This window comes from Papaver somniferum, chromosome 7 (genome assembly GCF_003573695.1).
Source record: "Papaver somniferum cultivar HN1 chromosome 7, ASM357369v1, whole genome shotgun sequence".
Lineage (NCBI taxonomy): Eukaryota > Viridiplantae > Streptophyta > Magnoliopsida > Ranunculales > Papaveraceae > Papaver > Papaver somniferum.
In genome coordinates, this window is record NC_039364.1 from 229,142,906 (window position 1) to 229,163,074 (window position 20,169).

The 20,169-nt window shown below is 36.5% G+C and overlaps 3 protein-coding genes across 4 annotated transcripts; 1 reads left to right on the plus strand and 2 right to left on the minus strand.

Moving 5' to 3' along the window:
• The first annotated feature begins 7,979 nt into the window (after positions 1-7,979).
• Positions 7,980-9,499, plus strand: LOC113299765 (probable E3 ubiquitin-protein ligase RNF217). Of its 2 annotated transcripts, XM_026548849.1 has the most exons (4): positions 8,016-8,033; positions 8,143-8,248; positions 8,341-9,015; positions 9,121-9,499. In XM_026548849.1, the coding sequence occupies exons 3-4, from the start codon at positions 8,363-8,365 to the stop codon at positions 9,251-9,253; spliced, it is 786 nt and encodes a 261-aa protein (XP_026404634.1). In that variant the 5' UTR covers positions 8,016-8,033; positions 8,143-8,248; positions 8,341-8,362; the 3' UTR covers positions 9,254-9,499. The 2 variants fall into 2 exon arrangements, with proteins under 2 accessions (XP_026404633.1, XP_026404634.1); XM_026548848.1 differs by having other exon boundaries at positions 7,980-8,248.
• Positions 9,500-9,677: 178 nt separating this feature from the next.
• LOC113299766 (protein SODIUM POTASSIUM ROOT DEFECTIVE 2-like) lies at positions 9,678-11,224 on the minus strand. The gene is made up of 3 exons (XM_026548850.1): positions 10,337-11,224; positions 10,174-10,249; positions 9,678-10,053 (listed from the first exon to the last, which is right to left on the minus strand). The coding sequence occupies exons 1-3, from the start codon at positions 10,547-10,549 to the stop codon at positions 9,920-9,922; spliced, it is 423 nt and encodes a 140-aa protein (XP_026404635.1). The 5' UTR covers positions 10,550-11,224; the 3' UTR covers positions 9,678-9,919.
• Positions 11,225-13,459: 2,235 nt separating this feature from the next.
• On the minus strand, positions 13,460-19,012 carry LOC113299767 (protein MLN51 homolog). The gene is made up of 12 exons (XM_026548851.1): positions 18,233-19,012; positions 17,155-17,257; positions 16,839-17,038; positions 15,941-16,752; positions 15,524-15,638; positions 15,140-15,259; positions 14,775-14,830; positions 14,611-14,656; positions 14,434-14,504; positions 14,243-14,319; positions 13,873-13,961; positions 13,460-13,784 (listed from the first exon to the last, which is right to left on the minus strand). The coding sequence occupies exons 1-9, from the start codon at positions 18,778-18,780 to the stop codon at positions 14,477-14,479; spliced, it is 2,028 nt and encodes a 675-aa protein (XP_026404636.1). The 5' UTR covers positions 18,781-19,012; the 3' UTR covers positions 13,460-13,784; positions 13,873-13,961; positions 14,243-14,319; positions 14,434-14,476.
• Between the last annotated feature and the right edge of the window lie 1,157 nt (positions 19,013-20,169).

A 20,169-nucleotide genomic window follows, 5' to 3' on the forward strand; every position in this document is an offset into this window, starting at 1 on the left:
TCTGGATAAGGGGCACCTTCTTCTCAAATTCAAATAAACTTTTTGGCGGGAAAATTGGTTCATCAACTGGAAGATTTTAAATCGACAAAATGAAGGTGTTGTTTGCGATTCAATGGCTCAAACTTGGTAGGAAGATGTGATATATCTTAAGGAACACATTGTGGGCATCGGATTTGATCGGAATTGGATGGAAATCCTGGTTTGAGTCACGAGCTCAAAACATAGCAACGTGTCCTGTAACACGAGTTTGATTGTGTGTTTTCCATGCATGGAGTGTTTTGGAGGAGTTCGATGACTTTGGAGGCGTGGGGAAGGTTAACTAGAGCGTGCAGGATCAAAGTTTACGTGTGTAGAAGCCAAAAATGGAAATTATTGTTAAATATGGGGAGCGAGCAATGACGGGATTAACGGGAGATTATACGGTGTTATGGTCGGATATTTTTGTTTTAAAACACTATAAATACAAGGCTAAAGAGTTGAGAAGAGTTAGAGAGTCTGGGGGATAGTTTAGGAGTCGAAAAAAATCAAAAAAAAGAACACGCAGTGAAGAGTTTTCTGCTGGTGTAAACTGAAGAACGCGAAGAACAGACGCGTAGAAGCAGTCGTTTAACCCAAGCGTCTGCGACGCTCAAGTGAGGGACGTATTCAACCAGGAAACGACACTTCCCTTTTGTCGCTGTTCTAACAGCTGTTTGTAACGTTTTTATGCGTTGCAAACAGTGTTGTAAACCATTTTTTCTCCATTTTCTCTTGATTGTAAACAACTTTTGAGTATCAATGAATCATTTTGAGAGGTTTTTCATCATGAGTAGATAAATCCAATCCCAGGGGTGACGGAGGAAGCCGTTCTTCCAAAAGTTATGTGGTAAAATTTATTTAAATTTATTTATGCAACTCTTTTATGATTAATTGCACCGAATAAATATGGAGTAAATGATTTTTATTAATCAATTGTGTTTTCTCTTGATGGAGTATGCTTAGTAAATTGCTTTTGATACTTCATGCTCGCGATTAACAATGGATGTTTTCAAAATCTAATTTAGGCAATGATTAGAATCACAATTCCCTTTGATTGGAGTTATATTGTCTAGAATTGCATGATAAGAATTGTTATTGAATCACATAAATTTTGGTGGATGGTGGAATCCTGACCCCCAGTAAAAATTTTCTCCCATATTTTGTTAATATTGTGTATATAATTTTATTTATTTAAATCTAGAAAAAAGTTACCTTCACAAGTTCGAAAAGAACCCAGTTTTCACCACTATCTACAACAACTTTTGAAAAAACATCAGATTACGCAGAGGAGGAGCATTGCTCTCACTGATTAGTAAATCAATATCAACCTCAACATGAATATTATTCATCATAACTTGATTTAGCATGTCAAGAGATTCTTGCTCTTTCTAGAGGTATAACTCAACATCAAGCGATAATCTCTCAAGCTTCTTTCAAGCCCTTAAAACACTTAAGGGGATTTTAAACCTGGTGGAGGTTTAGGTAGAATTTCTTCTACATATTTTATCAAATCGGTCATGAAAGAGAATCCTGAAATCCCTAGATATGGTGGTGCATTTATTGAGATACCACTACTGTCCATAGAGTCAGATCGCTACAAACACAGACTTGTAAGGTCTTGAACGTGTTTGCCTGCTCTGATACCAATTGAAAAAGCGGGGGTCTAATAACACCACCCAATATTTCGATTAGCAATCTAACTCCGAAAACACTTACTAGAGAATCAACTAGACAGTCAGACTCAATCTAGATAAAAGTATCTAAAGGAGTTAATATCTCTCTCTTGTTTTGATTCACTCAAGCTAATAGAAATCAACGAGTTTATAATCAAACACAAGGAATAACTTGGACGACAAAAAATACCAGTGTCAAAGGATCAATAAATATCAATCAACAACCAAAGGTCGTATTTCCAATTGATTGATTCAAACACACAACCTGTATTATTTCAATTATATAAATAAATATAATGCAGAAATAGAAATAACACAGACACCAAACTTTTGTTAACGAGGAAACCGCAAATGCAGAAAAACCTCGGGACCTAGTCCAGATTGAATACACACTGTATTAAGACGCTACAAACACTAGCCTACTCCAAGCTAACATCGTACTGGACTATAGTTGAACCCCAATCAGTCTTCCACTGATCCAAGGTACAGTTGTACTCCCTACGCCTCTGATCCCAGCAGGATACTGCGCACTTGATTCCCTTATCTGATCTCACCCACAACTAAGAGTTGCTAGGACCCAAAATCGCAGGCTTTAACAATAAACAAATCTGTCTCATACAGACAAGTCTATCAAAGGATCAATCTCTCTTCCACAAAAAAAAAACTAAAAGTTTTTGTTCAGTCTTTTGATAATAATCAAGGTGAACAGGAACCAATTGATAATCCGGTCTTATATTCCCGAAGAACATCCTAGATTAATCAATCACCTCACAACAATCTTAATCGTATGGTAGCGAAACAAGATGTCGTGGAATCACAAACGATGAGACGAAGGTGTTTGTGGTTACTTTTATATCTTTCCTATCGGAGAACTCTCACGATCTCAAGCCAATCAATCGATTGTACTCGTACGATAGAAGATGCAAGATCAGATCACACAACTACGATAAAAGTAGTATCGGTCTGGCTTCACAATCCCAATGAAGTCTTTAAGTCGTTAACCTGGTTTTAGAAGAAGAAAACCCAAGGTTAAAGGAGAAATGACTCTAGCACGCAAACTAGTATCACAAGTAAGGTGTGGGGATTAGTTTTGCACAATACTAGATGTCTCCTTTATATAGCCTTTCAAATCAGGGTTTTTCCTTAGTTACAAAGCAATCAATATTCACCGTTAGATGAAAACCTGATTTAGATTCAAGCTAATATTTCTCAACCGTTAGATCGAAAACTTAGCTTGTCATACACAAATGACTGTACGCTTCTAGGTTTGTTAACCGTACCCAAACGTGTACATTTTTGGTTCAACAATAGTCTACCCAAAGAGGTTAACCATATGAGCGTTTCATACCAACCATGTTCTTCTTCACCATAACTAGTTCAATTGACTCAAATGAACAAGTTAAGAGAGTTGTTCAATTGCAAGGAAATCTTATGTAACTACACAAGACACAATTGAAGCAAAGATGATTTGATTCACTCGAATCGGTTCATGAACTTTAATACCCACCATTTGCAAATGCATTCCTTAGTCTTTTAAGATTAAGTTCAGAAATCATCTTTAGATATATAACCTTCTCAAGTTCGCAGACTAGGCTCGCGAACTTAAGACACCGGATAGAGTTTACAAACTCCAACAGAAATTCTCGGGTTCGAGAACTACGCCGGTTTGCGGACTGGGTTCGCGGACTTGGCTCACACAAGTTTTTATTCAACTCCAGCAGAAATTCTCGGGTTTGAGAACTTCAGAAGTTCGAGGACTTGGCACTTTCCATACTTCCGTTTCTCTTGATGAACAAAGTTCGAAAACTTCGGTTCAAGGAATCCATTGGTTATGTAATCTAAACTCTCATTCCAATCATTGAAACATTCTTAGAGGACGTTATATAGTTGTTACACTATTTCTAGTCAAAGCAATTTTCAAAGTGATTGAAACATTGATGACTTTCGTCACTAGGTAAAGATAAACTTGGTCGAAGCGAAAAGCTTACCAACACATATTACGAGATATAGATAGGCGAGGTATACTCGGCTCGAAATACCAAATGAGTATGATCTAGTCTATATATATAGCATACAACTTTTGTCTCAAAGAGTAGGAGATAGAATAGATAGACTTTTGAGTGACAGATAAGTTGAAGTCTCCACATACCTTTTTGTCGAGAAGTTCCATATGTTCCTTTAGTAGATCTTCTACTTGTATGATGAATCGCCATGAAGTCCTTGAGCTCAACTACACTTACTATCCTAGTCCGAGACTTATCTATAAGAGACTAGAAATCAAGACTTATAGTTTGATCACTAACATTGACAAACATGCTTGAGATAGCAACACATGTGAGTTTGACCGAGAAGTGCTCTAAAAAAAAGCAGTAGCTTAGATCTACTCTGAGGACAAAATTTGAGTTCACCGAACTTTGCCTGAATCTGATCGGAAAAGAAGAAGAAAATTACTTAAAGCAGAGAGGGAAATGAGAGATAATGTGGTTTTATGGTTATATATGGAGATGTGCATGTAATCTAGTCCAGCTTTGTGTACATGTGCACAAAATAAAAAGAATCATACTGGTTGGACTAATCAAACCTACATGATAAACATTTTTTCTTGTTTTGCTCTTATTTAATTTAGTATTAGAATGGAAAGATAAGATATATCGAATTAAGACATACCAAAACCAAGAATTATCTTATATTTTTTTTAAAAATTATGTTTTTGTATATGAATTTAGAGGATACAATCATGATCAAAAAATGGTTTTGATTAAATTCCAACTTTGATTTAAAGAATATATAAATGGTTTAAAGACATAAAAATAAATTAACAACCGCAATTAGTGGAAATTGGTTTGCACCATTAAAAAAATGACTCAGAATCACTTTTGGCGCATATTCGATCGACTTCAACGGGCTTTGTTAGAGCATTGCTCGGTTGAACCCACAAGTTTGGCTATCTCAGGCTAGTTGACTATGTTAGGTGATCAAAAATATATCTTGATTTGTAGTTTACTAAGTCAAGTTTCAGATAGGTTAGAATTGTAGTTCAGCATCAGAGATCGCCCTTGAAGACTGAAGCTCGACGAATATGTGAAGACTAAACCATTCTATTTTACTCATCATAGCATCATTATATCTATTGAGACTATGTCGTATGACTTGTAGTAGATTAATAAAGAGAAAAATCTCGAAATATGATTTAGAGATTGGATGTTATATCACTTGGGAATGTTTCAAACATTAAGAAAGAGAAATATGAACTTACTGAATTTTTACTCAGCGTAGGTTGGCGAACTCGGTTTGAAAACCATATATATCTGGGATTCAAAAATATAGGAAGGTACCACTAGTTCAGTTGGGAACAGTTCACGACCCCGGTTGGCGAATCGTTGTGAACTGCATTTTATATGTTGGATTTATTGGCTAGCAGTTGGCAAACCTGGTTCATGAACCGAGGTCAACTGAGTTCGGTAGTCTAATAGGGTTGGCGAACCCAGTTTACGAACTGAGGTCAACTAAGTTCGGTAGTCTAGTAGGGTTGGCGAACCTGGTTCACGAACCGTAGCACCCTGACTTGTGAACAAGCCTTGCGGTTAGTAAACCATTGTACCAATTGTTCCAACAATGTTTAGCAGATGCTTAAAGACTTATTATTTTAATATGTTTAACATTGCTAGAACTCTCTTAAACACTTATAAGCCTTCATTGATTTATTAAACACTTATGTGTTCGAATCATAATTAATTTCTCAAGTAGCTTTTAGTTCTTTGGGCAACTTGCCAAACCAAACAGTCATTATACACGGTTCGGTAACCGAACCTATGTGTATAGTCTTCTATTGTGGTTTGAAGACCTATTTTGCTTGCTTGATTATCAAGTTATCTTAGCTTGAATTCTAAGCTAACCCTGATCTTTGAAAACTATTAATAGAGCATCTCTGTCAACTAGGTAAATTAATCCCTGATACTTTGTGTCCTATTTGATTCTAGAGTCTCCTCTATTGACCTTTTAGGTCTACGACTAAAAAAACTTCACTTGGGGATTCGTGAAGCCAGGTCCGACTTTCTTTACCTTGATAGTTCATGTATCCTGATCTTGCTTTCAGTTATTGAGGTTTTCGTAATCTCTTTCAGCCAAGATAGATAGTAATCAGAAAATTCTCTTCGTCTCAGACTTTTTGATTCCTCAATATAGATATCTAAAGACTGATCTTAGTTGATCTTTCAACAATTTTTCATGAAAGATGGTTAAGAATCTAGGATGCTCTTCGGGAGTCATAAGTTCTTGATTTGTGAGATTTGCTAGCTTTGCTTTGCAAACAGATTTCCATACCTTGATCTTTGATCTAAGGGAAATCAAATAGGCTTGTTTATTAGAGGCGGATTGGTATCCAAACTCTTCACTTCGGCTGAAGCAACTCTTAAGATATAAAGGACATCAGCTAAGGGAATCAAGTACGTAGAACCTTGCGAGGTTCAAGAGACGTAAGGATCGTGACTGTAACTGAATCGCTTGGAGGGTGTATTCAGTCTCAATTACATTCCAGTACGAAATCTGGTAGTAGGCTAGTATCTGTACCGACTTAATACAGTGTGATGTTCAATCTGTATGAGGTTCTAGGGTTTTTCTGCTATTCTGGTTTCCTTGTTAAATTTTTTTTATGGTGTCTTATGTTTTCCTTTTTACACATTATATTGTTTATCTCTATAAAAAAAATGAACAACGTTTACAAACTATACAATCAGAAGACAAAGTACACAAATAAAACCCGAATATATACATTCGGAAGTAAGAGGACACATTTTGTTCCCGAATACAAAAAAAATCGGAAGATAATTAAATATATGTGCTACCGAAAATACATCAATTGGAGTTCAGAAACTCTAAATTATTCATCTTATATAATCGGGTGTGTAAAACATTATATTGTCTTCCGAATATATGCTGACCCCAAAATGGGATTTGTCCTAAATCACAATTTTGAGAATTTTTCTTCATTTATATATATATATATATATATTCAGTAGTAGATGAATATCCGAATACTATGTTCCTACATCAACATATTCAGAAGTAAAAATGAATCTTAACCTTTGAATATGTCTATCTAAAGTTACAGGAAGAAATGACCTAATGTATCCGGGAGTAAACCTATACAACTATCTCCCGAATACTGTCGATGTTCTTCAGAAATGAAGAACACGACTATATTCGGAAGTTTAAGAGACATACATATCTTCCGAATCTGGTAAATTCAGAAAACCCTAGAATATTTTTTTAGCGATTTGTCGAATTAAAGCGACATAAACCCAGAAATTGATGAAAGCTTACCTAATTGGGGCCATTTGAAGTTGTCGGAGTGTTTGACTATCAGATTCGCCGCCACCAACTACATCCGCAGCTTCGTGTTCTTCGCGTTCTTCTTCATTTTCAACAACAATTTCTTTATTTCTTGTTAGAATTCCAATATGTGGATCCACACCGCGAACTACGTTTTTCTTTCGAGCTCCTCCTTTGCGTTTATCTTTTGTAGATATCGTTGAAAAAATGAATCGATGATGTTTTGATTTTACGATTCACAACGACGATGAGTTGAATTGAAGAACGAGGAAAAAAAAATCCTCCACATTCGGGAGTGAAGAGGAGAAGAAGAAGAAGTGAAACTGATTTTGAAATGAAAATGAAAGGGTTTTAAGTTTTTAGGTTTTATTACTGGAAGGGCATTTAGGTAACTTCAATGTCCTATAGGATATCCCTTAACTAGTGCCCTGGGTTGGGTATAAATTGTTGGCCCCTAATTTTTTTTGAGTGGCCCCTAAAAATGCTAGGTAAATAAGGCAACACTTGGTGCATTATATCTTAAAGTGAAATTACTAGTCACATTCCCTACTCATTTCATGTAACGATCCAAAAAGGAGTTACCAAGAAGGAGAGAATGCACCGACTGGACATTAGGAGAAGGAGGTTAACATCCGAAATGGTTTTAACAAAATAGGATTAGAAAGAAAAAAAAGAACAAGCGCATTAAGTAATTTGTTCTAATTCAGGACAATAAGATTTTCCGCATGCTAACCCGCCGCCTACTGATTCATAAAACCACGGCACCATTTTCCAAAAGCCAATAACATTTATAGGCTCCAAATAAAGTAACCAACTGAACTTGAAACACTTCTCTTTTGAGTAGGTGATGCCAACTCCTACTCTCATAACCCACAAAGTTGTTTTAAAAGAGAGTTGAAACTCGAAACTTCCTACAACTTTCCTTGTTCCCATAAATAGAGGTTGGACACTCGATGAAGCAGAAGCATATAGTAAAGATGACTTGATATTCCACTAATGTTAACAATTGATGTACGCTACCTAACTCACAATTAATGTTCACCAAACCATTATCAATCAAATTTTATCTCTCTGTATTATCAAGTTTACTTGAAACTAACATACACCTTCATGGTTTTAGAGCTGTAGGCAAAAGTTACAGAAGAAAAAAAAAATACTACTACTGATAAGCTTATGTCGCCATGATTGGATGATCGGTGTTAGAGGAAGAGAATTACTGTGCAAATGTAAGTCAAATATTGCATTAACGATTTTGGTTTGATTTCCTCTTTCTATTTGGTTTAATGTGATTAATTAATTAAATTTATTTTCCACACAGAGAAATCGTCTTTCAAGATAAAATGGAGGAAACTGAACTGCAAGAACTCGAAATCTCTACTACTTCCGGTAATGGTACCAATTTTTTCACTTGGGAAATCTGTTTGCAAATAGTTCCGGTGGATAAGCAATTCAAGAGCATGGAGATGAGTGGATGCTTGCATCCTTATTGTACTGATTGTGTCGCCAAATATATTCAAGAAAAGGTGATCCAACACAACATGTCTGAGATAAAGTGCGCTAATCCCGACTGCAATGTCATGCTGGACGCTTCCTTGTGCCAATCTGCACTCCCTAACGGAGTCTTTGAAAAGTGGTGCCGTGTTCTTTGTGAATCACTAGTACTCTTGGATTCATCGAATGGCGGGGTGGCGTACGGAAGATCTTATTGTCCTTTTCGCGATTGTGCTGAGTTGATTTTAAACGAGTGCGTTAGAATTTCAGCCTCCAACAAGATTACAATATCAAACTGTCCAAATTGCAAACAGCTATTTTGTTTTCATTGTATGGTTCCATGGACGGAAAATCATAGATGTAGAAGACATGAAACGGTAATTGATATTGATAGTACCGATGTTTTGTTCATGGAGATGGTTATGCGCAGGGGATTGGTACGATGTCCAAATTGCTTCCGTTATGTTGAACATAAAGGAGGTTGTGCTCTCATCAAATGCAGGTATACATATTTTTGTTGCTGCTCCATGATTTGTTTAAGCTTGTCGGAGCCGTCAATGATTTAGAGAAGGCGTAATTAATTAACTTGTGTAATTTTTTATTTCAGGTGTCAAACCAGATTTTGCTACAACTGTGGAAGGACGAGATGTGTATGCAAGTGCGACTGGTGCGGGTGGCTGTTTGATATTTTTCAGATACTACTCGTCATCTTGTTACTCTATTTCATAATCTACAAATGATCTCTGTCATTATAATTTAGGAAATGTGCTGATCCAGTGTCTGACAACCAATAGGCAAATAAACACTTGTAATTACACTAGAAATGATACAGCTTACATTTACACTTCTATGGCACAAATCGTTACTCTTACCATATTCAATATTGGACTTACATTCGCATAATAATCTTCTTCCAGTAAAGACCGATCATCCAATCAGTGTTATGTAAATCATGCAACAACCTTAATAGTAATGATTCTTTGCAACTTCGACCAGATTAACGCAATCCTCTTTAATTGATATCGTAATTAATGATGTTTTGTTCATGGAGATGGTTAAGCGCAAGAGATTGGTACGGTGTCCAAATTGCTTCCGTTATGTTGAACATATAGAAGGTTGTGCTTCCATCAAATGCAGGTATACATGTTATTTTCGATAATACTATTATGGGAAAAAAGAATGGATAGATAACAGAATACTATGAAGATGCACTATGTACAGAGATTACATCCAAAAAGACGACTTATAATTTGCTTCTTTCTCCACGCGTTACAGAGATCTTAATGCACACATATCTGATTCAACTTAACTGAAAACAAACATACATCTTACACATAGTATGACCATCCTAGTATTTGTAGTCTTGCTTCATCTTATTTTTCGTCCGAGTTTTTCCGAATTCTTAATCAATTAACATAAGGAGATGTCCATATCTCTGCATTCTTCACCTTGGATACGCTCTCCAACACTTCATATGGCAAAACATGCCCTATCACCACCACCTTCTTGTTTTCCAAGTCCACTTGATAAGATATCACTCCTGTCATTCATAGAGAAAGAGAGTGAGATTTGAAAAACAATAAAAACACCCCACAATTCAAGCATTACTGACACAAGTGCACATTGAAGTCAAAATACGTGTAGCATAAAAAATTCTCACCATCCATCTTTGAGATATGTTTTTCAACTTTTTTTGCACAACCATTGCAATGCATTGAAACCCTTAGCTCCACCATCTACAAAATGATCAACAGACATTCAGGAAACATATTCAAGTACAAACTGAAAAAAAAAATTGAAGTTGGAATATTAACTATTCTCACCTTTGGTTTCAACTGAGAAGCTAAAGTTTGTGTTCCATTAACAAGATCTCCCAATTTCATCAACTGATGACTTCTTTCTTTTCCAATCAATGGTTTTCTATCAAAATCATCATCTTCCAGTGCTTCTAAAGAGTTTATACAAAAACAAGAGCTTGAACCTTTAGGTGACACACAAAAACAATCCAACACTTTGCCAAATGTTAGCTTCCCCATTGCACCTAAATTCACAAACTTGTAGAGAGAAAAAAGAAATGAAAACCTCAAAACCTACTTTCTCACTAGACTCCACAATCCTCTCATGAAATATTTTATAGAGACCCAAATCTAAAAAAAGAAAATTTCAAGGACAAGAATTTCTAACACCAAACTCTATAAAAAGAAAGAAATGGGAAGGATTTAAAGCTAAGGCAAGAAAGAAATGAAACTTACAAGAGAGGACTACTTCAACTACTAGCTACTTGTAAACACTGTGAGACTGTGACACTGTGAGAGTTATAGTAAGAAGAAAAAAAAGTAGTCAGAGACCCATATATTCTGGGAGATCAATGAATGAAAAGGGGAATAGAAGCAGTAGTACTATAAAAGAGACAAAACAAAAAAGGTAAGGTATTAGCAAGAGAGAGTGACCAGTACAACTCTACAACTCATGGAGTTCATGAACAGGTAGTAAGAAAAGTAAGTAGCAAGGAACAACAACCATAGAACCTGAAATGGTAGACAGTGGGTTTAGATGGAGATAAACTTTTATCACTTCATCACAGATTGGCATGTCTCCCATGTGAACATGTAGTAACTTCTAGACATATATAAGATGAAGAAAGTTAGAAATGGCTATGTGTATTTCCTATTAATCAGAAATGGCTTTGTGTATTTCTCATTAACAAGGACAAGCTATCAAGTGTGATGATGCCTGAGAGAGAGTATTATATATAATGGTAAGTGCATGGTTTTGGTCGTTTTATTGGTAATCCCCTTTCTTTATGTGCCTTAACGAAATAGCCAATTAAAAACAGAAAACACTTTTATCCAAACGCATTTCAAGTAATTGTAGTAAAACCTGACCAATGACCCTTTGGTTTTTCGGGCGATATGAACATATTTAATTAATGGTCTAAGGTGCTTAATTGCAAAATTAATTACAAACTATTTTTTGATATATTTTTCATTACCAACTATATTTTTATTAAAATTATATTATCATTTCGATAGATAAGACCATGTTAAAATACTCTGGGAAAATGTAAAATACGAGAAATGCATAGCCAAACTTATGCCCCCATGTGCCATGACTTCAATATTTTCTTTCAATTCTCAGTTTGAGAATGCACTGTTGATAGAATAGAGACTGGATCGGGGTATATTTATTTTGTATTGCAAACAAGTTCAAAAGAGAGAATAATAGTTATAGATAGACAGATCAATCAAAATAGAAAAGACTAATAATGAGGGGCACTTGGATGGCAACACCTTGTCTTTGTACTTTGTCCTGTGTATTCATTTTTCTTACAAATACTCAAAATATTATTGACAAATTGGTCATCAATTATTGGCATTTCTATGGACTCTTGTAAGATTATTTTTAATAATAACCATAATCCAGGTTTGCCACTAAACATTTCTTTCTGCTAGTCAAATGACAGTCCAACCACAGTTGCTTCCTATTTGTCCATTCTGGTCTAATGTAATTTATGCTCTCCTTTTATGTGCCACTGTGATAAAATTGTAGTAGGATAGACGTTATTTAAGAAATTCTCTTCCCTTTTAGATAAAGCTTAACTTTGGGACTTGAAGTTGACTATGGTCTGTAACAAAGAAACAAAAAAATTGCAAGAGGTCGAAAATTTGAAAAGTATCAATAGTATTTGAGTGATATTTTTTTAGCCAAATCCAAATGCAAGTGCACCACATTCAAATTTCCAAAAATCAAAAGGTGTTAATGTTAGTATGTTAACGCCCTTTAATTTTTATGATCGGCCGAAACTGTATTCTTGTTGAAAATGATTGATACTGTTTGAGAAGATAATGAAACTCTACTATTCAAGTGAGCTGGACAGAAGAAGAGCACTAATTGTGAAAATTATTAGAAAAAACACCTCATTTTGTTTTGGATTTTTGTGGAAGGGGGCGGAGGGGTCAATTTTCTAAAATGTTGATACCATGTGATGTGTCAATCACATGTTTCTTGCTCAAAGGTTGTTTAAAACTTTTGATGTCGCTTTCGAGTGGCAACTTCAGCAGGTAATTTCTCAAGATACAGCTGATATGTGTACGTTAGAATTGCTTAGAATCGGAGTTTGCACTGGAGGACAAGACATTAGATCAACCAGAAAAGATGATTGCAGCTCCTATGGACAATGCTTAAGCAAACCTACACGTTTTATCAACGTTTGAGAAAATATAACTTCTTTCACTTAAAACAGTTTTGTTTGGAAAATCCCTCCATCCGCAAGTGGTGGGAAATATTCACTCCATCCCCAAGTTGTTGAAGTGTTGAACTAAAAGGTCAGAAGAACTTTATACACATCTAATGTTCACTGCTCGTGTAGCCGCTATTAACACCTGCCAAGTAAGCTTGAAGAGAAGAAAAAACAGCAACACCATGATTTGCGGTTAATTTGTGAACTTCATGTGTCTATGTTTTGGACTCATTGGTTGACTTATGGACTTATGGTCATCCTATATCTAGTGTATGTATTAGTAAAAGAAGGTGATTCTTCCTTATCAAAGCTTTTCTTTATATATATAATATCCAAGATCTAGCAGATAAACAAATCATCGATCAGAAACGAATTTATGGTGCATTTCACATTACAGACGGCTCAGTACCTTTCATAACATTTTTTATGAAGTAATTCGGTTGCATACGACAATGAACATGAACGGCAGTAAGTAAACCAGCATATAATGAAGCATAGAGATTCGTTTCTCTAAGTAGCAGCTTAATAAGGCTTAAATATGAAGAAACAGAATTTCCCAATACAATAAAAACAAAATGCACATGATGAGATCAAGCCAACAAAAAAATAAAGAAAAATGTAGCCATGAGAGTGAGTAGTGAAGGAATCTAAGCTGTTGGTCAGTTTGGCATGTCAAACATAAGAGTTCAGAGACAAGAAAAAACCATAAGAACCCATAAGAAACATAATCACATATATTAAATAAATAGTTGTCCCAGGGATTCTAGCAAATTCCCTTAAAAAGAACCAAACAGATATTACTGATGTATCGAAAAGAAACCCAAATATCACAAACATAATGATCAAATGACGGACATAGAGACACCGTCATCTTTTCATCTAAAACCGATGGAGGAAACACTTCAGAACTTCACTAACTGATTCACTGCCCCTTTTTTCTGTTTTCAAAATTTTTTTTTTTCTTTGTTTATGAAGAAGCCTACTTCCATTTCTCATAAGCTTCAGAAAAGAACAACAAGCCAAAGAAAACCCTGGAAAGGAAAGTGAACATAAAGATATGCTGAAAACCCTGTTGAACATTGGAATTACATACTATTAATGAGTTCTTTGCTATCTTACCGTACACCTCAACAAGGAACTGCTACCCATCAAACTGCAACAAACTTCTCACGTCAACTGCAGCATGACCAGGCGTTTCTTATATATAGCTGCAAGATGATAATATGGTTAAATTCCAGCTACAAGAAAAGAAGGTTGAGCAACCATAAGACCAACACGTTAGAGGTCACGCATCAAAAGCGTACCAACATCAATCATACGAGAGCCATTCTCCCTTATTTTTCAAGGAGAACCTTTAATTCTTGAAGATACGTAGGGAAATGTCTCCAAAAGGGCCAACAACGAGTACTTAGGTTCTAAGGCGAAAGTGAGACGAATGAGCTTAGCTAAAACTACAAGAAATTATAATAGATGAAGAAAGGATATTTACCTAACATAATTTGGGATTTAAGCTGCCCAAAGTGCTTCAGAACAAAACCTGGAGTCACGAAGGGCCATGAGAAAGGCCTGCAGCAGCAACAAACAACACAGTTCTTAAGAAAAAATAGCAGCAACAGTGCCACACCAAAAATTTGCTCTCATAGCTAGAAATAACTATTGGCAGCATACTAGGACACTAACCTTTTAGCTGCTTATTAGAAATACACTCAAACCACTATGTATTTCACTGGCCAAAGCTCATCTCCGAATATCTGTAAATAACAAGTAAAAAATAAAAAGTAATTAAGAATGTCTTCCTCGAACAAAAGTTCCACAAATCAGCTCCAGTGAAATCAATGTAAAGAGTTAAAGACTTGCCTGCGAGACTTGTTCTGTCGCTGCCCAAATTCATCGTTCGCGAGCTCTGTGGAAGAATGAATTTCGTCAACTATTGTGAAATAAATACCAAATATGGGAATTGTTTGATATTAGGCTTTGAAAATAGGTAATCTATGATTAGCAAACAAAGTTGAGATTATTACCAGGTCTTTCTGCTGGAGGCTTCCAGTCTATATTTTGTTTATTCGTACTCACATCTCTACAGTAGAAAACACACAAAATGTATTCACTTATTCGGTTTCTTGGCATCAAGAGAAACCCAGAAATAGTCCTTCAGGATAAGCATTATATATATATATATATATATATATATATATATATATATATATATATATATATATATATATATATATATTCAGGGAGGTGCGGAACATATAAAGAGTCCAGCAAGAAAAGCATATATATTCTTCTTGCCATTGAGAGATGATTACCCAGGCAGCAGTGAGTGTAAATGAAACTAAGACAGTAAACACTACAACTACTCAACATAAAGAGGATGGTTACTAACCTTGAGGCAGATGAAGATGTTTGTCCTGATGGCTGAGCATAATAAGTACCATCAACAGGTAAATAGGGCGAACAGTACGGTGCCCCTAAAGCACCAGCAGCATTTGCCAGGACTGGTACCCTGCAGATAAACTTGTAATTAATTAAAAATAGAATATACAACAAAAAGAAAAAATAAAGTCGTACTAGTATACATACAATGCATAAGCAGTTTAAGACCATCAACTTAAACTAATATTATAAAGTGAAATCAACTAATCTGTCAACAATCACCATTCATAAGCTGCCAAGATTTCCAAATCGATATTTTGGCAGCAAACAAAACAGGGTTCTGCATATCTTATTATTTTCACTGATGAGCAGCCAGTAAGGAAGAGAAAATTACCAAGTCATCTCAGAATTCCCAAATCCAAGTTGTGGTTGGGCAACATATCCAGGAAGTGCCATACCAACAGCAGGGACTCCAAGGCCACCATTGTGCTGTCCCGCAAATTGCATAACTGTAGATCAATTGATACATATGAGTCTAAAAGAGTTTTATATTCTAAACCCTAATGTAGATGCAATCAATAGAGAACCAGCTCTAAGAGAAAATGCAACAGAAGAAATTCCTTCTTAGCAAAACAAAACATGCAAAAACCGAACTTTATGGTTACCCATTGACCAGGAAAAGAATAACAGCACAATTGAAAGAAAAAAAGAAGTCCAAGAAGTTCACTTTTAACTTCTAAGGTGAAAAATTCTCAGAAGCATGTCTCGTTTGGTAAGCCGAAAATCATGACATGGTTTCTAATAACTTTACCTGGAAAAAGCGCTGGAGTGCCAGGATATTTTTGATCACTATGTACAACACCCATGTTCCCAGCTGCTCCAACAACCTGCGCTCCATTGTAGAGAAAAGTACCCCTCTCACTTCCTTGAGCACTACCTTTTCCTTTACTAACAAGCGCAGTCTTGGATTTACTGGATCCTGTTGGAGATTCTGTTTCTCCAGGTTCAGATGAGTTCGTCGACGACCCTTTAGGTGGAGAGGATGCTTGAGAACCAGAACCGGGATGTTGAGCCATCTGCTGAGTGGAGATTCTTACAGGCTGAACTGGGTTTACAGGCTTCTGTTGAACAACAGCATACTGCATAGAACCTATGTTGCCATGGTTGGGAGAAGAGGTTGATTGATAGTTATGTTGTGCCACAACCTCTGGACTCTTTACCTTAGGCCTATATTGCGGAGTTTGATTTGAACTCACTCTCGAAGATCCAGATGACTGTAACTGCATATTGGAAAATTTCCCAACAAGTGGTCGAACAGGCTCATTGATATACTGCCTGCCCTTCACAATAGGATCCACAACAGTTTTTCCTCTGGCCAATGAATTGGCATGAGGCACTGAGAACTTCTCAGAAGGTCCAGCTTGCACATCTCTTTTCTGTGCTACTATCACATCTTGATTGGAAGAACCAGAAGGATAAAATGGAGGAGAAGCAGAGCTTAAGCTAGACGCAAAAACATGTTTACGCGGAGCAGCAGGATTAGACTGAGCATTTTGGTGTGTGTGGTTGGATGTCCTCCCTGAATTACTATTACTCATTGTTGTCTCATAAGTCCTTCCAGAACTGGATGGAAGAATGCAATTTTGTCAAACGGGCACATTAAAAAAGCAAGAAAGGAAACTATCCATAAACTCAAAATATCTACTCACTGTTTGTTCTGATTTGGCGGAGCATCACCATTATTCCTCACAGAAGGTTCATATTTTCCGGGACCTCTTCCTTTCACACTCTTCGGGACACTATTTTGATCATTATTGTCATCATAGTTTCTGGTCCTGTTTGTTCTAACATACCCATGATCAGTACCTCGTTTCTTTCCACGACCCCTATAACCACCTCTTTTCCTTTCCTGATAGATACACAGATAAATGTAAGAATGATTCTGTGGACACTGTCACTGATTGGCAAACAGATGCGAACGAGCAAATTTAACAATTAAATATACAAGCATCAATTGAGTTTTACCTTGTCATTTTTTGGTTCTTGCAAACTCAGTTCTTCAAATTTATCATGCCCCCATTTCCTGTTATCTTTGGATTCCCACAATTTCCTCCCACCAAGAGTACGCCTGAATGAAACTCAAACAGTTACTGCAAAGTAGTAGTACGTATTACAAAACAAAAGGCTGTGAAATCTGAAGTATCACAGGGGACAATGCAAGGATGATGGCGACAGCATTAAGACTGAAACGCTGAGAGACTGAACAGGTGGCATCACCGGGAGTTTCAGAAGATAAACAAGCAACTAAAATCCAGGAGCTAGGCCTACACTTTACCACTCCTACACCACTTATTTACTTGTCAATGCCCAGATAAAGGCTCATCCAGATGAAGAATAGCAACTGTCTGTATTGTATACCTTTCAGAGTCATTTAAGAGACACGGTTTCTTAAATGCAACACATGTGACTGAAGGATATATAATATTTGGTAAATAAATGATGTGGTGTTAGCAAAAAGAGAATGGCATGATATTTCTCAGCCAGGCAAAGAGTTAACTGTCAAAGCTTGCAACAACTAAGTATTATAAGCATCTCTATTCATAATCCTATTTATTCCTTAATTAATACAATGAAGAAAACTATAATAGTAGTGTTGTTGGTATTGTTTAAAGTTACAGATCACAAGTTTCAAAATTCTTACACACAAACTACAGTGAGATCAGTTAGACAATTTGTTTCTACAAAGGCACTGTTGAGATTCCGAATGTGCTAGGTTTTTCATGTTTTGAGGGGCAACTAGCAAACAGGGTGATTATAATGCGAACCACCTGTTATCAGGCTTACCTCCTAGTGCTTCCCATGTCTTTGACAAAAAATCATTTGTTTCACAAACACAACGATAAGAATAAGTTTAAAACTTTAGATTCATGAAATGTGACATGCCTATTAAGCCACTACGGCATGAAAATCCAGTTCTCCACTCCAGAGAACCAAAACATACTTAATTAAGAACATATACAATCAGCAAATTCACATTTTCTCAAGTATATACATATGCAAATATTCAAATTGACAGTAAAATACACTGAAATCAGCTAATTACCTGTGACGACCACCACCGCCGCTACTTTCTCCACCGCCGCTACTTTCTCGAAAACGATCATCATGCATATAAAAAGCACCAGCAGTAGGAACAGCAAATGGTTCATTCTCTTTCTTCTCACCTTCTCCTTCAACTTTATCCACTGATTCTTCACCCTCCCCATCACCATTATCACCACCACCACCAGATTCCAAAACACCACCAGAAACCTCATTCCCATCATTACCACTGATAACTCTATCTCTCTCACCTACATACTCTTCTTCTTCATCTTCCTCCTCCTCCTCCTCCTCCTCCTCAATTTCCGATTCCTCTTCCTCAGACTCATAATCAACACCTCCTTGACCATCTGATTCACCATCTGAAACACCAACAACTCCTCCTCCTCCTCCTCCTCCTCCTCCTCCTCTTCTTCGATCCATTCTCGAATCTTCTTCTTCTCCTTCTTCATCATCACTTGCTTCTCTTCTTCTCATCGTTAATGGTAACGGTGCTTCTTCTGGATCACTTTCATACTCTTGTTCTTCTTCATCTCCCTTTTCCACCATCTCTTCTTCTTCTAATGAAAACCCTAAATTCTCAAAATCCAAATCGAATAACACTACCAATGAAATCAAAAACCTAAATAGATTAAATTTTAATCTCTCGATCTCTTCTCGATTTTGAGTTCAAAACCCTAGTTTTTCAAACAAGAGGGAGTCAGAAAGACGGAGAGAGAGAGAGAGAGAGAGAGAGAGAGAGAGAGAGAGACGAGTTTCAGAATCGACTTGGAGTCGATGTTGGTCACTGGCTCCTTTGGGAAGGAGTTTTATCCCTAAATTTTGGGGGCGGTTGAGAATTTCTGCACCCATATCATTCACAGATCTTGACCCTTGGATTAGTTTTATGTGACTCGCGAGAAAAACAAACGGTTTTTATTCAGGCCTTAAGGTAAAATGTAATACGGGACTTATCAAAAATCAAAAGTTCCCTGGTCAGTGACGCGCCATGATGGTGCAACATTACAGCGGCCTAGCAGACGAAGCGACATGAAGCTAAGACAAACAAAGTTATTTGACACATGCATTATTATGTGATAGTGTGTATATCCGTAATCCAGAGTTAGTCAGCTCAAGGAATGGATCAAGGATGCAAGATAGAGATGGCTTATGCATTGGCCTAAGGCTTGACCAATGCAACTGCAGCAGTGGTGTTGTCAAACGCGCCAGTGTAGTTAGTTACTCGGCCAAAAGAATGCAAGTGATGCATATAGAAGATGCAACACAACCAAGCATCAGTAGATGTGATCAGTGGCGTGACTTTACTTAAGTGTTAACCTCCAAATGAGTAAAAGGCGTGGCCAAGACGATTATGATGCAAGGTGGCGCCATATTGTCTTATGAAAGCGATTACAAGTTGGTTACACGCATCACTCGCATGCAAACAATCCTAACTGTTGTTGGGAGTCATGGTAGAACCGATCCGTACCAATATTTGGAGACTTGGTAGAACCGATCTTAGCCTATGTTAGGACTCATGGTAGAACCGGTCTTAAGAGCAAAACCGATCCTTCATATTCACCTATTACTTTACGGTTTTGTGTGAGTTTGGAATTAGGGTTTGCTAAATATGAAAGTTCTGGATGTCGACATATTTTGGACATGAATACAATTCTAATCCTTCATTGTCCAAAGATTGATACTCAAGGTGATCCCGATCTGAAATATTGAGAATTTTTTAATTAAGATTTTTCGATTATATGTTTCTGATTTTCCAGCAAATCAAAACATATCTCTAAAAAGTTATATTAGTTAAGTAGTAAACTAATTTTATATATTTTCTAATGAGAGATTTCAGAATTACAAGGTTGGATATTAGTTGGAAATAGGAAAACCTAAATCAAGTACTTATTGCATATCTTGAGAATATTTTCGGTTTTGGAATTTCCTTGTTGTCCA

Bases quoted from the DNA above. Each gene is read 5' to 3' on its own strand.
- LOC113299765 (XM_026548848.1), top strand. From the start codon at position 8,363: ATGGAGGAAACTGAACTGCAAGAACTCGAAATCTCTACTACTTCCGGT. The intron at 9,016-9,120 runs GTATACATATTT...TTTTTATTTCAG, and splicing joins TGTGCTCTCATCAAATGCAG to GTGTCAAACCAGATTTTGCT.
- LOC113299766 (XM_026548850.1), bottom strand. From the start codon at position 10,549: ATGGGGAAGCTAACATTTGGCAAAGTGTTGGATTGTTTTTGTGTGTCA. The intron at 10,250-10,336 runs GTGAGAATAGTT...ATCATTTTGTAG, and splicing joins CTTCTCAGTTGAAACCAAAG to ATGGTGGAGCTAAGGGTTTC. The intron at 10,054-10,173 runs GTGAGAATTTTT...TATGAATGACAG, and splicing joins ACATATCTCAAAGATGGATG to GAGTGATATCTTATCAAGTG.
- LOC113299767 (XM_026548851.1), bottom strand. From the start codon at position 18,780: ATGGTGGAAAAGGGAGATGAAGAAGAACAAGAGTATGAAAGTGATCCA. The intron at 17,258-18,232 runs GTAATTAGCTGA...AGTTTCATTCAG, and splicing joins GGCGGTGGTGGTCGTCACAG to GCGTACTCTTGGTGGGAGGA. The intron at 15,639-15,940 runs GTAAAGTTATTA...ATTGATCTACAG, and splicing joins CACTCCAGCGCTTTTTCCAG to TTATGCAATTTGCGGGACAG.